The 16,745-nt window shown below is 31.8% G+C and overlaps 3 protein-coding genes across 5 annotated transcripts; 1 reads left to right on the forward strand and 2 right to left on the reverse strand.

Moving 5' to 3' along the window:
• Positions 1-840: 840 nt before the first annotated feature.
• LOC110615531 lies at positions 841-5,047 on the reverse strand. 3 transcript variants are annotated; one of them, XM_021757434.2, is made up of 6 exons: positions 4,895-5,047; positions 3,606-4,316; positions 3,402-3,460; positions 2,883-3,011; positions 1,906-2,041; positions 841-1,276 (listed from the first exon to the last, which is right to left on the reverse strand). In XM_021757434.2, the coding sequence occupies exons 2-6, from the start codon at positions 4,308-4,310 to the stop codon at positions 956-958; spliced, it is 1,350 nt and encodes a 449-aa protein (XP_021613126.1). In that variant the 5' UTR covers positions 4,311-4,316; positions 4,895-5,047; the 3' UTR covers positions 841-955. The 3 variants fall into 3 exon arrangements, with proteins under 3 accessions (XP_021613126.1, XP_021613117.1, XP_021613135.1); XM_021757425.2 differs by lacking the exon at positions 4,895-5,047 and adding an exon at positions 4,586-4,888; XM_021757443.1 differs by lacking the exon at positions 4,895-5,047 and having other exon boundaries at positions 3,606-4,579.
• Positions 5,048-5,473: 426 nt separating this feature from the next.
• LOC110611046 (RGG repeats nuclear RNA binding protein C) lies at positions 5,474-7,000 on the reverse strand. The gene has a single exon (XM_021751163.1). The coding sequence runs from the start codon at positions 6,998-7,000 to the stop codon at positions 5,474-5,476; it is 1,527 nt and encodes a 508-aa protein (XP_021606855.1).
• Positions 7,001-7,293: 293 nt separating this feature from the next.
• Positions 7,294-9,937, forward strand: LOC110615545 (60S ribosomal protein L36-3). The gene is made up of 5 exons (XM_021757455.2): positions 7,294-7,398; positions 7,488-7,531; positions 9,140-9,244; positions 9,350-9,549; positions 9,684-9,937. The coding sequence occupies exons 3-5, from the start codon at positions 9,143-9,145 to the stop codon at positions 9,712-9,714; spliced, it is 333 nt and encodes a 110-aa protein (XP_021613147.1). The 5' UTR covers positions 7,294-7,398; positions 7,488-7,531; positions 9,140-9,142; the 3' UTR covers positions 9,715-9,937.
• Positions 9,938-16,745: the final 6,808 nt, after the last annotated feature.

Raw genomic sequence — 16,745 nt, forward strand, 5'->3', positions numbered from 1 at the left:
AGACCAGCAACTTCCTCCTCAGGTCGGCACGTCTTTAGCACCATCCGCCGACCTATTTTCCGACCTCGCCTGAGCTGTCCCATCTATCTGACCTGCTCTTTTCTTGCGGACTCCTCCTCTCTTTCTCTCGCTCTCTTTTTTTATTATTATTATTATTAGTTTTCTCTCTATCTTGCTAACCTGGGACCTTATAGCCAACCTGCCCATCTAACCCTTACAATATATATATATGGCCGACCTCACAGTTTCAACAAATATATATATTACTCTTTTTTTTTTTCTTTTACAGAAAATATTAAAATTTATACTCATAGACAAGTACTTTGATATGAAATTTTGCTTCACCAGATTTCAAAGAAAAAATCAGCCGTAATAAAATCTAATAAATATTAAAACAAACTATCTGAAATACTATCAAAATATTCTTTAATACAATAACCTTTCTTTTCCGCTGAGTTATTCACTCAAACTTTCATAACTTATGTGGATCTCAATGGGTGGATCTGAAAACTTTAGAAATAGTAAAATCTTTTTCATTTTTCCCACAGACAGCGTCAATCTTTCCCACAAACTCTAGAGATAGTAATATCGCTCAAACTTCAGGGTCATGCTCCTCTGGTATATAACTGGAGTGGCTACAACGGTCTCTCTCAGATTGCATAAGCATAAGCTTAAGTTGCAGGTGAGTTTATATTAATTATGGCTTTGCTTGGTCTTCTGTGCACTACATGTTATATATTTCATGTTTTTTCCTTTTTGTCTACATCTTTTCCATCGGAATGATGCTGAGAGATTTTCTCTTACTCTTCTGTGTTTAATGCTGGTTTATGAAGCCGATGATTGCACAAGCCATGGAGATTTAATAGAACAGATTTTCCTAAAATAGTAAAATGTGGTTAAAATTAAAGAATGATTATCTGCGGGCTTAATTACGACAGCGAAACATTTTGAGGTCTTATGAGATTGGCTTCTTGAACACCAGGAGACCGGACTCATCCACATCGAAAAGACGGTCTATAAAATGATCCCAACGTGCCCCTATTTTCTTGAATGACAACATCGAAATTCCTCTAGTTGAGCTGCTAGAAGTCTCCCCTTCTTCCATTTCATCGAAGGTTCCATATGGAGAAGATGAGTAGGCTTGTGGAACATCCAAAGCAACAGCTCTCTGAATAGCTGCCTCGTGCTCTTCACTCTGTTCTCGTGCTAAATGTTGCCGGCGATCCATCCACTGCTTTGCTGGAATACCCATGATCTGATCTTTCTCCAGCATCAACTGAACAGAAAAAAAAATGATTTAATTCTGGTGCAGAAAGATCAGTTCATTCTCAATCTCCAACCATCTAGATTTACTAGTTTAGCTGTGCCATAATAACAGCTACTCAGCATTTTGCTATTTCATATCATGTCGAGTGGATATGGTGGAAATGAGATGACAAGGAAGACAGACGTAAAGCTATATCTTTCGCTGGTAAAGCATTCTAAATAAAAGAGGACAGAACAAACTCGTAAATCTCATCAATTGACGCAGGGCGGGGGCAGCAGCAATCAGTTAGTAGTAACACTAGTAACAAGAAAGGAAATGTGGCTATGATATCAACGGACTCCTAAAAAAGCTGAAAATGCCAGGTAAAGCAAATGCCTGGATTCTCAAGGATTTAACCAGAAACTTATTTTCTAACTTGTGTAAGGAATTTCATCAGAAACATGCCAGAAGTTGGTGTAAAAATACATTACGGTCACTCTTTTGTTTCAGCTCCCCAAAATTCTTTAAAAAGAATTAAGCCAAGATATAAAATTTCATAATACTCCTCAAAACTAGATCAGTTATCCAAGTACCAATCAAAACCCAGACCCCAGAAATACCAGATCCCATCGCTAACCTAGATAGAGCCAGGAACTTACATCAAGAGCCCTTCGAGATTCCCTTTCTATCCACAGAAGGGCATGGTCAGAGGTCGCATTGCATGAAAGAACTATGTGCTCAAATCGCCCATCCACAGGGACTGCTGTCCTAACAACTGGTGGATATCTTCCTATCCTACAGCCAAGTAAAAAAATAAGGTGAGAATCACAGATGTCATTAGGCTTCAAAAATTTTCTAGCTCAATAAAAAAAGGAAAAAGAAATTTATTATCAGCACAAGGAAACACAAAGAGTTCGAGATGTTGAAAATATACATTCTTTCAGCCATCTCTTAGAACCTTCAACAGCCAGCCATCATGCTGCTGCTCTACATAAATGATCTACAGGCCAATTGAGGAAAAATACAGCCATATGGAAATCCTGGACCCCGAGAACTTCACACCAAAATTGGAGCAAGACTCAGTTATGAAAGGAACAATTTGTATATGCAATTAATTCGAGCATCCAACACATGGGATGGTTTGTGAGGTTTTTGGTGGCTTAAGTGTATGGTTTAGAGGTTCACCACTTTGACTTTCTGCCATAACTTTTAAAGTGGGAACAAATCACTTGTGGAGTCTAGCTTGTTTTAACATAATGCAGAGCAGAAATTATTATCAGCCCCTGGAGACTTCAACACTTTAGGTTGCTGCAGCAGCATGAATCTTCAGTTGCAGATGCAAGCCTTGCACATGTATGGGCAAATAGTATGTTATGACTGTCGGAGCATCACCTTAATGTATACATCCAATTCCCTAGTGCCCCAATTTGGATGCTATGCCCTTCAGCATATTCCTTGGTTAATATCATCATTTTAGTACCAAGCAAGAGCAACTCAAATACTTCATCACTATCCTCATACAGAGTTTTTACTTCAGAATTGAGAATGGCCAAGTGTAGGAGCTGGTTCCTATCTTTAATTTTCCTTGTCAAGGGAACTTTAGAAAACAATGAAGTAATAAGAAACCTGAATTTACCTGAGGGACTTTCTCTCAACAATATGGTATAGGCGACCAGGTGCATAAAGCCGTCGTGGGTCTCTAAGCATCTTCTCCTCAAAAGTGAATGTGTCCTTCAAGCACATTAGGCATAGTAGACATGGAAAACTGTTCCAAACAAACAAAACCGGCTTAGTTAGTACCTTACTCAAGTACCGTGATTTTAATGCATGACTAAACCCTGTGAACAACAGTAGCAGTACTTGCTCAGTTTCTCTATGAACATGAAGACACAACAAAGTAGAAATCCAAGGCATTCTAAAATTCCATTCCTATAAACACAAATAGAAAATTGATTTGATGATTTTTTGGCATGTTAATTGAAACTTCTTTCTGAAGAACAACTAAAAGGATGCTGTTTCAAAAGGTAGTTTCATATGTAATGTCAAGCCGAACATGAGGCCTTCACATTTCAAAATTGCGTAAGAGTTCAATATTATACATGATGAATTATGTGGACAAATAATAAATAAAAATGAATAGGTTGCTATCTTTTACCATAAAATTGATTTGAAAATATCTTCCAAAGCAGTGGTAGATCGTGGTAAGAAATCATCCTGGTTCATTCAATAACTCATATCAGATGAAAGAAAAATCAAGTACAGAGAACTTGAAAGACACACTTTATAGCAAAAGGAGTTCAGCTTATATGCTTCCATCGACAAAATATTACAGGAAAAATAGTTTCTTTGATGATCCTACCTGTAACACAACAGAATTGATAACATCAGCATATCTCACAGCCAAATTCAGTGACATGCATCTAGGAGGAGCCATGCCAAAGCATCTGATCCTCTTCCTCTCAATGTTCCCCAATCTCTTCCTATTCTGAATTGCATAAATCACCATCAATGCCACCACTCCTGCCCCTAAAGAATGTCCTGCAAAAGTCAATCTATAATCTGGATTTTTCTCAACCAAATCCCTCAAAACACTACACTCTGTATCAAAAACCCATTTTGCAGTCTTCAATAGTCCATTGTGAACGTAACCACCATCAAACTTAGTCTGACCCAATTTATTATCAAGCAAAACAACAAAATCACTTTCCTTTGCCATATTAAGCCCTCTAATGGCCAAAACTATTTCAGCGTTTTCATTGTCAAGATAAATCATATAAGGAGTTGAACGTCCCCCGGTTTCTGCATGACTTTTCCTCAGAATGACCCAATCAGCATTGATGCCATGATCTCCTGGGGTTGCCCAAAATGGGTCTCGAGGATCATATTCATAGGAAGCATGAATTAGGCGACAAAGGCGGGGAACAGGCTCAAATTCTTCGGCTGTGGCTAGGCCCCAGTTCTCACTTTCATGTCCTGCATTATAAAGGAATTTCTGCGATACCCAACGAGCACACCCCAAGCAGTACACACATTCAAGGATTGGAAGGCCGCAGATGAGTGACATGGAGGCCTATGATTCAAGCATGTTCACATTCACGTTAAGAACAATGGTTCCAAGCAGAAAACACGGGCAAAAAAAAAAAGAGAATAAATATTGGGGTTGAAACTAGAGGGAATATTCCAAGGGAATATATTAATGACCAAAGCAGATCTGGGATTGTAAATAATATAAGGGTCTTCACAGAAAAGGGGAAAAAAAAAGCCTGCAAAGTGCAGATTAAAGCGAAGGTAAAAACACAAAACTGAAGATCAGGAAGGAAAGTTGCGGGTTTTACATACCTCTTGGAAATAAGAAAGTAAAGATCATCAAAAGCTCGAGGGTTGCATAAGCAAATAATTAGTTGAAACAAACAGGACACATATTTCGAAAGGACTAGAAAACACTAAACAGCATCTGGAATCAGAATAAGCCAGGGTGTTTAGTTAGTTGGTGTCTACTGGGCAATCGAGTTGCAAAAAGTTGGGTTCTTTGGAGCTCTCTATTGATAATTTCATTTATTACATGAAAATTGGTAAACATGATTCATTGAAGAAAAAGAAAAAGAATAAGTTTTTTATGGAAAGAAAAAAAGTTTATAAGAGAAATACCAGAGCTAGTCAAACCCATTTCCCTCCTGAGTCGGCCCCCGCAAGAATCTACTCAATCTAATACTGAGATTCTTAGATTCCTTTTCCCCGTTTCGATCACTGGAGTCTTTTGTTTGACACACAGCTGCTGTGTCCATCATGAACTTGGTGCATCATAACGAGTGTTGGGCCTCCAGACTCTATTCTCATGGACCAAAATCAACAACACTAGCCAGGCCCACACTGAAAATCTGATGCTTTTGATTTTTTTTCTTTTTTTTGTCAAATACCGATGATTTTGTTTACTGGAAGTGTTTGCGAGGTTTCCAAACTTCCATGGACAAGTCTTTATATCTTTAAATAGAAGCCTGCGGGGAATATAATGAACACGGATTTTATACTTGCAGATTGAAATGAAAAGAATTTAAACGCAGCTAATAACATATTATAGTTCAAAATAAGAATTCATACGCAGCCTTTTTCTCGTTGCGAAAAATTGCAAAATTACTCGCTTATACTATTTCAGAATATGTTCCAACTCAATAACTAATTAATAACTAGTCAGATCATTCTCTGACAAAAAAAAAGAAAAAAACCTAGTCAGGTCATTTTGCTGCTTCTCCTCCCAAGGGCAGGAAACTGAACCACATCATCGATTCTAGGAGCAGGCGCTTGCGTTGAAAACATTCGGCCATTATGAACGTCCCCAGGCCCATCACTACTCTCACCCTGATATCCAGTCCGACCACCATAGCCTGCAAAATATTTCTTCCCCTTTTCTGGTTTGAGGAACTCATCAATGTTGATTGACCTGGAGCCATTCTTCTTATTGGTAACTCCATCTTTCTTCCTCAGCTTGTCCTCGGAAGATTTGGGCTTGACGGTACTTTCCTCAATCCTCTTGCCAATGGGTTGCATCGACTCAGAATCCTTGTCAAGGTTAGCTCTCGGTTTCTCAGAGAGCCCCATTGCTTCCAAAGCCTTCTTCTTCTCAAGTAGCACTTTCTCATATTCTTGGTAGGTCATGGTGTTTGCAGGACTCTCCTCTTTCTGTTGAGACTTCTCCTTAGAATGATCATTAACTTCATTCTTCTTTTTCTTTTTCTCCTCCACGTTAGAATCTGCGGCTTCCTCTCTATCACCATTGAGTGGCTGTTCTGTATCATCAAGCTCTTTCTTTTCAGAATTACCAGACATCTGAACCCCGTTAAGGCTATCACCAGAACTCAAGCCGCCATTCTTCTGTCTCTCCGTACTGCCATTGAGATCCTTCACCACATGCTGACTTTCTTCAGAAACGAGATCTTCAGACCCATTATTTTCATTGAACCCTCTCCCTCGTCCACGGCCTCTCCATCTTCCACCACCACGATAAGCCACATAGCCTTCGTCCCTACCATTGTTATACTGATAAAAATAAAACCGTCGATGATTTCCATCTCCTCTAAACCCCTGCTCCCCTCCGTTGTTCTCCTGATAAAGATTACCCCTTATATAACGTCTCTCCCCTCTATTGTTCTCCTGATAAAGACGACCCCTTCTATAACTTCTCTCCCCTCTAAAACCCTGTTCCCCTCCATTGTTCTCCAGATAAAGAGTATCCTTTTCACAATCCCTGCTATAACTTCCATACCCTCCATTATTATCTTGACGAAGATTACCCCTTCCATAGTTCCTTTCATAACGTCCCTCCCCTACCTGATTTCCCTGGTACCCATTGTCTCCTTCGTTACTATACCCCCCACTGTAACTACCCCTTTCTTGATGATAAACAGTCGCCCCTACCTTATCTTGGAAACCATCCTCACCGGATTTTCCTTTTTCTTTAACACCCACTCCTTGATCTTTACCTTCTTCGGCTGGTTTATCCTTCGTGAAAACGATATGGTTGTTGTACAACAAGTTAGAAAGAACAGGACGCTTTGCGCGCATCACAGCATCATGCCGAAGGTTCTCTTCTTGCTGCCCTTGCTTCTGCTTCTTGGCTTCCGCCTTCTCTTCTTGTCTCTTCTTCTTCTCCTCGTCCTGAGCAACCCTTGACTCCGCAGCAACTACATTGATGAAGGCTCCAATGTCTCCATCATTGTCGTCGGGCAAGAGAGTAAACACGTTCTCTCCAAACGCCATTGGAAGAAACTTGAATGCCTCTCCGTCTTCTCAATCAATTCTTCTTTCCTTACAATGAGAGTGATGATCTGACAGAAGGATAAAGCATGTTCCTATTTATAGAGATTCTAAGTTAGCTGATTCCGTAAAACCCTAATCCTTGTAGGAGACGGAGAAGTAATTCCAAAAGCAGGACGTGATTTCTGCTCCATTATCAGTTAAGATCTCCGAGTAGACCGGGAAGGTCACAATAACTTATTGTGCCTTCTAAACTTCACCGTTTTGTTTTAACCCGGATCCATCTATAGTCCGAATCAGTCGCCCTTTGTTAACCCGACCCGATTTCTCCTTTAAATAACCGGCTACGCCTTGGAACGCAAAAGCTTAGGGTTTTCTTGGTCGCAGTCTTTCCCTTGAAGGTGGGTGTCGGTCAGCTTAGAAACCCTAGTAAGAATTAGTTTTTTCGTTATAATTTTTTGATTTCCTGACTTTCGTTTCTTTCTCACAGTTTTCTCTGAGGTGTTACAGGGAAATCTACGGTGGAGCTATTTGGTGAGCCCGAAAATTCCTCCTTATTTGAAACTTTCTCTGCTCGCCATAGTCGAACATTTCGCTTTATTTTGAGCATGGAAATTTTAAATGCATTGATAGATTTTCCTTGATTATTAGAAGGTCGTTTTTAAAGCTAAACTCTCCACTATTCTGCTGAGAAAATGGAATCAGAGTTTTTATTTTTCTATATTGAAGGCATCGGACTTGTTCCAGAGTGACATTACTTGCGCTTAAGAGAGAGCCGAGTTGTAGTTTCAGCTTACATTGGATACTGCATATATTTTTTCGGTTTATCATTGCCGTATTAAATGTAATCTGGTTGATTGTGAAACCTTCTTATCTGTTTTTTTTCCTGGTTTGCCCGGACACTATTATCATGAGCTGCACCTCCAGTCTCATCTAAAAGAGTAGAATATGTGCGTGTGACATTAATGGTTTACAGGTCTTGATTCGGATATGGAAAATGAGAGTGCCTATGCTTAAAATCTATGATGTTTGTTTCAATCTGGGTTTGCCAATGGTCATTGTAGCTTCATTCTGCACTTATTTTAACTTGTTTAACGTAAATTGTCAGCATGTTATGCCAATTGATTGTGTTTTCTTTTACCTTAAGTTTGGTTGTAGTCTGCCACATATTTCTGAAGGTACACGTCCAATTTTTACTGGGTAATAATGCAGGTGAAGTAATGAAATTCCTAAATTTAGTTTTGATTGATATTAATGTTTTCTTCCACAAGTAGTCTGCGGTTGTGGTACACACCAGGGTGTTGATTGGGAAATTACTTGTACTAGGCATTTTCTTTTTACCTTAATTTTATTGATTTGATTGTTGTTATTGTTTTTTTTTCTTCTTTCTGAAGTAGTCTGCCATATATTTCTGATGGTGCACATAATTTGGGCATTTGAAGTAATTGAAGTTTGTAGGTTTCATTTATTGCAATTCTGAGTGCTTGTTTGGCCCCATGTATGCAAGTATTTCCAGGCTTGCATAACATGTGGGTAAATAAAGCATATTTAGTAAACTTGGAGCCAATTTTAGTATAATTGGTCTATCAAATGGGACTCATCATATGGTGGGTCTAAATTTTTTTCTATGTAGCTGATATTACATGAATTCAGGGGAATACAACTTACAATTGAAATTGTAAGAATTGTTAATTCCTCATGTTACATGTTTTTTAAAAAGCTATATAAGATCAGACTCATCTTATGATGGGTCTCATTTGGTAGATCAAGTATGCTAAAATTAGCTTGTGTATAATTTGTATCTTTGGGTTACATATTTTGGAACTGCAATAAAAAGTGTAATGTAGTGTTGTGTTTCATATGGGTGTTATCTCATTAACTTTTTAATGAGGATAAAAATGTATCAATAACTTTTTTTTTTCCTGAAGAAAACCCTAATGGCTTTTTTTGTTTTTGCTCAAATAACACTTGAGACTTTTTGATATGCTGACAACTATCTGTCTGCTGTCAATGGCATTTGGAAACTTCAAAGCTGTGCCTCCATTTCATAATTTTCTTATAACAGGAGTTATTTCATCTGGATTTTGGAACTTATGTGGAAAATTTGATATATTAATTGTATTTTGTTGTTGATTTTTTCAGGGGATGGCACCAAGACCGTCCAATTCTGGACTTTTTGTGGGTCTAAATAAAGGACATGTGGTGACAAAGAAGGAATTGGCCCCACGTCCGTCTGACAGAAAGGGGGTGGGTTAATTTACTTTCCTCTTTATTGCCATAATACTCTTATTTGGAGTCTGGGAGTTGGAAAAATTTTCATGCGCCATATATTCCATGACAATTTTCTTTTAGAGAACTAGCAAGAGGGTCAGTTTTGTGAGAGGCCTCATCAGGGAGGTGGCTGGTTTTGCTCCTTATGAGAAGAGGATCACTGAGCTTCTAAAGGTTGGGAAAGATAAGCGTGCACTAAAGGTGGCAAAGAGGAAGCTGGGTACTCATAAGAGGGCCAAGAAGAAGCGTGAGGAGATGTCTTCTGTTCTTCGGAAAATGAGGTAATGGTTGGCCTATGTCCTGTATTCAATTTCCATGTTCATTGACTGTGGTCATCAAGTTATTTGTTCTTCTTCAATTTTTCTCTCTCCAATCCAGTCCTGTGACATGTATTGGTCTCTTTGTCCAATTTCAGAGCTGGTGGAGCTGGAGAGAAAAAGAAATGAGTTCTTGAGTTCTTCACCCAGATGCCAGAGCACTTGTTGGAGTTCCATTACAATATCTAGTGATGCGTATTTGTGGTGTCTGCTATCATTTTGAAATTTTGCTGAAAAGATTTGATTATGTTTGCCATCTAAACCCTAATTTCTAAATATAGATGAACTGATTAGCAACTTATTGCGTTGTTAAATCTATCTTCTTTTTATGATGAGATCTCATTTGAGGAAATTGTCCAGAAATGTTTGTTGATAATGCACTTGGTCCTTTTGGGGCGGTGAAGCCCTACCTGCCTCTCCTGGTCTCGCCATTAGTATTGGTGTGCAAGTGAAAGCGATAAATATTGCTGTGATAATAAATAATGTCTTGAATATATGATATTTTTAATGCGCATACGATATTTTTATTGTGAATATGTATTAATTAAAAATCGTCTATCATTCAAAATAAGAGCCTTTGATATGCATCAATTTAAATTGAGAAATTTTATTGTAATACATTAAAAATAAGAGCGGATACAAGTTTAGACCCAAAACTCAACGATTAGAGTTTCATCTAAATTCAAATTCATTTCCTAAAAACCTATTCCAAATTCAAATTTAGCCCACAAGCCTAATTCTATCATTACTTTATTTATTTTATCATTGCTTGAAAGCCTAATTCAACCCATACACTGCTCTATTTATTTTATCATTGTCCGAAACAGTCCACACATTGCTCTGTTTATTTTATTATTGCCCGAAACAGTCCACATTGCTCTATTCATTCTATCATAGCCTAATTCAAATTTAAATTTAGCCTACACACTGCTCTATTTATTTTATCATATTTATTTTATCATATTTATTTTATCATTACTCTATTCATTTTATCTTCATTCTATTCTTGTCTGAAAGACTAATCCAAATTCAAATTTAGTGCACACTGCTCTATTTATTCTATCTCCTCTATTCATTTTATTATTGCGTGAAAATCTAATTCAAATTTAAATTCAATCCATAGGCTGCTCTATCCATTCTATCATTATCTGAAATCACCGAGGATTATTGAACTATCACCGAAAACCACCAACGTTGAACAAAACCAGAAGAAGAGATGGCAGACTCACAAAATTAATAACAAATCTAGACGAGAGAACTTGAAAAAAAAAACATAATTCAAACTAGAGCACACACTAAACAAATATTATTTTAAATTGGAGTCACCTATCATCAAACAAAACTAAGAAGAAAAAGCTCAAATCACCATAGTACCACTCAAAGGGAGACGACGTGACAAATCTCATGAGAGCGGTGGTCGGCGAATACATCGGCACGAAAGCGGTGGTCGGCAGACACATTAGCGCGATCTTGAAATGTCAACATTGACATGCAAAAAGCCTCACTTGAATATAAATAAAACCATATGTTGGAGAGAAACACGAAATTCACAACCCCTCAACACTGGACACCAATCAAAACAGATCTAAACAAGAACCAAATAAACAAAATTCCAAACACAACCGAATGAGTCTCTCGAAAACAAAATAAACTATACATCACCTAATAAAGAAGAGATGCAGAAGCGAAAGCCTCCTTCCTCGGTAAAAACAAACTTATTTCTCCTTCGCTCTTCTCTCTTCACTTTCTTTAAAAAAAAAACTAATTAGCATGCAAAATCTCTTTTTCTTTTTATTAAAGTAATTAACTATTTATATTTTAAGTTAGTAATTTACATAAAAAATATTCAAATTTAATTATTAAAAAATCATAAATGTTTTTATAGTGTACAAAGTTACAATTAATTAATAATATTATTATATATATGATTGTGGAAAATTAGTTTTTAAAATATAAAACTTGAACTAAGATGAGAATAATTGGACTGTTGTTAAAATTTTGAATTGTATTGAAATTTTTAATTTTATTGATTGCTATTTTTTCAAATATTTTGTAATGCATGTGACGTGTTTGAGATGTTATGGAATTAAGAGATCAATAGTGAATCCTACTTTTTTAGAAATTTCAAATTTAATCAAGAGTTTTATGGTGGCTTCGTGTTCTATTAATATCAATTAACACTAATTGCAATGGAGGGACTCTTGGTGTAACATCCCAATATAAAATAAATAATAAATAAATAAAAAAATAAGAATAAATAAAAAAAAAGACAAATTAAATTTTAATTTAAAGACAAGTGGTATTTTGCTAGCCACTTACCAAATAAATTTAAAAAAAACAAGAAACAAAAGAAGAAGAAGAAAAGACTAGAAGAGAAAGGAAATCATCTTCCCCATTTTCTTCTCCTTCCCGTCAACCAAGAGAAAAAACACATTCCTCCATCTTTTTTTTCTACACCAAAATTTTTTCAAATTTTCACCTTCAATCAATTATCCATTTTCTCCAAACACCTTTCCAAAGTAGAATATGAAGAAAATAATAGAAATTAAAGAGAAAATTCAAAGTTGAGAGAGAGTAAACAGTAACAAGTATTGGAAAATTTAAAGGTATGTTAGGGGTTTGATGTATGAATTTTTTTATCATTTTTATGTGAATATTTATGAAGAATATTGTATTAATATGATTTATTTGTTTATTTTTCATGAAGAATAAGTGGAAATGAATAGTGGAAACTCTAAAGGGAAAGGAAAAGAATATTAGAAAATTTTAAACTTATGAAAGATTTTGGAAAGTTTAAGGTTTATGCAAGATTTTGGAAAGTTTAAGGTTTATGCTCAACTTTATTTGAATAAATTCAATAATTTGTTAATTAGGTTTTATTTGAAAATTTTACTACCTTAGTAGAACTAGATCAAGTGAATAATATTTTAGTTATATAGTATGATTAAAGTCTGAAGAAATGATAAATTTGATAAATAAAAAATTTTGAAATTAATATGTAATTTGAGCAAAACTCAAGTTATTGACCAAGTAAAATGTCTCTATTTTTTTTTATAGAGATATAATTTGGCTAAGATATAGTAATAATAAAAAAATTAATTATTAGTCTAAATAAGGAATATGTTAAACGTTGTAAATTAGTTAAATTAGGTTGTAAATTAGTTAAATTAGGGGTGAAAGAAAGTGGTTAGATAAAAATAAAAATTAAAAAAAAAAGAAAGATGAGATATAGTGTATGGTCATAAATAGAAAAAAGATATTAAATTAAAAAAATAATAATAATAAAAATAATAGTAGTTAACTAATTAAAAATTAAATTATGAATTTGTAATTTATATAGTTGAATTAAATTAATAGATTTACATGACAATTTTTAAAATCAGAGTTGTAATATGATAAAATATTATAGTTTGAATAATTGAAAGTTACACCGTATTAAAAGTTTTTATCTCATGTTTAAATGTATAAATTATTTAAAGTTTGATCCTAGTAAATTTAGTAGAAATTGTGAGTTAGTTTAAGGGTGTAACATGCCATATACAGATCTTGCAGTACAGTTACACTGATTGGTACCCTACAAATACGACTGATATACTCTACCGTTACAGGTATAGACTCTTTTGAGTCACACAGTTATATGGCACTTTGTATACTACAGATATAGCTTCACAGTTCTATTTAAATTTATAGGGGACAAAAAGAAAATAAAAATAATAAATAAAAATATTAAAAGAAAATAAAATTTTTTATAGGATAAATAAAAAGAAAAAAATTATGAAATTAAAATCTATATATATGTGAAATAATAATATGATTTAAAATTATTTTAAATTATTTTCTATATAGTTTATTGTCATTTATTTGATTTATTGTTGGTAAGTGAATTTTGATTTAAATGTTTTATTTTAAAAAAAAAAGAAGTTGAGTACCGCTAAGCAATTTGTTTAACGCGTAGAAATTTATATTTTCTCGCGCAGGTTGTAGATCCAATGAGCAGTAGATCAAGATCTGTATCAATCGGATCAGAGTTATATTATTAACTATATTGGGATATATTTTGTAAATTTTATATAAACTTAATTTTGGAAATATGACATGTAAATAAAGATTTAAAGACGAAATTATATATGGTTGTGAATTAAATATATTTAAAGATTTTAAGTTTTGATGTAAATATTAGTTATTAGTATAAATTTTTGTGTTAAGATTAATGAGATGGTTATGAAGTGTTTGATGAGTTGAAATTGTATTGATGTTGAAAGAAATTTAGAGGTTAAGGTTGAAATTTATAGAAATGTGATTTTACTATTCACAGGCGAAATTAAGTTTATATTTTAAGAAAAATTCTGTCAGATTTTTGAAAAAAAAAATCATAATTTATATGATATAAATTAAAATAAAAATAAGAGAACTGTTATAAAATGTAATATATCCGGATCAGTTAATTAAATAATCGGATAGTGCTATTTAGATCCAAAAATCTTAAAGACTAAAGGGATCCGTCAGTTAACATGCTGTGATTTTTGGAAATTCCTAACTGAATTGAAGATCCATGTTAATCGAATCAAAATTGAAAAAGAATAATGATATAACAACTGAAATATCGAATCAAATTTATTTAAATATTTAATTTTAATTTTCTTTTTTTTAAGAATCATATTAAAATCAAACTCAAACCATACTAAAAAATCAATATATATATATATATTTATAAATAATTTATAATAATACTATAATTTTAATAATATATTTATATATCATATAATTTTAATAAAATTACACACATATAATTACAATATTAGTTGATTATTAAATATTTCTTACTATTTTATTTATTTAATTTAAAAAATTGATATTTATTCTATTTAAATAGATTATATTTATATATATATTTAATATATATATACTAATATTATTAAATATTTCTTACTATATTATTTATCTAATTTAAAAAATTGATATTTATTCCATTTAAATAGATTATATTTATATATATATTTAATATATATATATACTAATACTATTAAAATACAAATTACTACAAATAATTATATATATATATACTTATAATTATTATTATCTATATTTATACATAATAACAATATAAAATTATTATATCTTTTAGTTATTAGTAAATTATTAATTATTTATAATAGTATAATTTAATTAATTTTATTAGTTAATTAAAGTTTATTCTCTTTAAATAAATTATGTATATGGACTACCACAATATTAATAGAATTATCTTAAAATAATTATATATTAATGGATATATACATGTATATATACTTATAATTATTATAATTATATATATTTTAGTAGTTTATTAATTATTAAAAATTTATAAGAGTATAATTTAATTAATTTAATTCGTTATTTTATTTAAATAAATTATATTATATATTATTTCTATATTAATAGAATTTATACTAATAAAATACAAATTATTAAAATCAATTACATGTATACATTATTACTCATATATATATATACATATAATCATGAACTAGATTATTAATATTTAATCGAGAGATTTTTTTTAAGATTTTAAAAATTATAATAAAAAAATTATATTATATTTGATTGTGTAGTGTTTTAATATATTTTAGATGAAATATTATTTGATATTATTTTAAAATTTGAAGGTAGGACTTATTAATTTAATATAAATAATATTAGTATTACGTTATAAGTATTTTATTATTTATTTAAATATAAATTTTATAATAAAAACTGAGATGAGAACTGTACTCAAACTAGATTTGAAATAAAAATTGATATTAAAACCTAATTAAAATTAAAATCACATAAAATCATACGAGAAATTTGATTTTAGTTATAGTTCTAAAAAAATTCAATAAATTAACTTTTTGATTCTAGTTTCTACAATAAATCATTTCAGAATCGGAACTCCACGTCCTAATTAGCCCCATAATGATTAAAAAGAAAAAAAATTCAAGAAATTAACTTTTAGTTCTAGTTTCTATAATAAACCATTCCAAAATCGAAATCCCACACCCTAATTAGCATCATAATGATTAAAAAGAAAAGATCTATTAAAAAAATTTCAAACAATTTACCAATTTTCAAATTTATATTCCAAACTTTAAAATTTTAAATAATAAAATCAATCATTTCACGTTTATCTCAATTTTAATCATTTATTTTAATTAATTTTGATAAAAAACATGTTTAGTCCATGTATCATGACATGTATAATTATTCCTTAAAAATATATTGAATAAAAAAAATAAATTTTTTTATGTTAATTTGTATTTATAATAAATATATATTTAATATTACATACGATAAATATAAAGTAACTTTATTTTTAATATAAAATTTAAATTAAAAAAATTATATATTTATTAATATAAAACTTTAGAGATAATATTATAATTTATAATTAATTTTTTCATATTTAATTTAATTTTTTTAATTATAATTATGATAAATTGAAAAAAAATAATTTTATTATATAAATTTTAAAATTTAAAATATAAATATAAATTAATACAAATGTTTAGATTTTGTTATCCAATAAATTTTTTGAAAAATAATGCTATGACCGATGAATTATCAATTTTTAATTAAAATTGATTAAAATAAATGGTTAAATTTAAAGAAAATATAAGAAAATTAACTTTATTATTTAATATATTTTTTTAAACATAACAAATTTATCTAGTTCAAAACTTTGACCCAGTGAATTTTATGGCAAAATGCCTCTTTAAATTTCTAAAAAATTTTCAATTATTCACTTAAAGCCCTAAAACATTTTTTTTTTTCATCAAAACCCCTCACTAATCGATAATGATCAATTAACTCACAATTTCTATTTTAATTGTACCCTACCAATTACTCATCTTTGCTAATTATCTAAGCACTTTTCTCTTCATGTACAACACAATTCCATTCTTAATCAAATCTCCATGCTCTCTTCAAATGCCAATTCTCTCTGAAACTACACTTATTAAACAATCGATTTCTCTCCAAATATCATTTCCATTTTCAATTAAATATTCGTTTCCTTTAAAAATCTTAATTTTTTCTATAAATTTCAGTTCTCTTCAGCAATTTCAAATCCAATTCTATCATTTTTATCAACAACCGATCAGTATTCAACCTCTACATCGATACATGAAACCATGGATCACCTC

The sequence above is a fragment of the Manihot esculenta genome, chromosome 1, assembly GCF_001659605.2.
Source record: "Manihot esculenta cultivar AM560-2 chromosome 1, M.esculenta_v8, whole genome shotgun sequence".
NCBI lineage: Eukaryota > Viridiplantae > Streptophyta > Magnoliopsida > Malpighiales > Euphorbiaceae > Manihot > Manihot esculenta.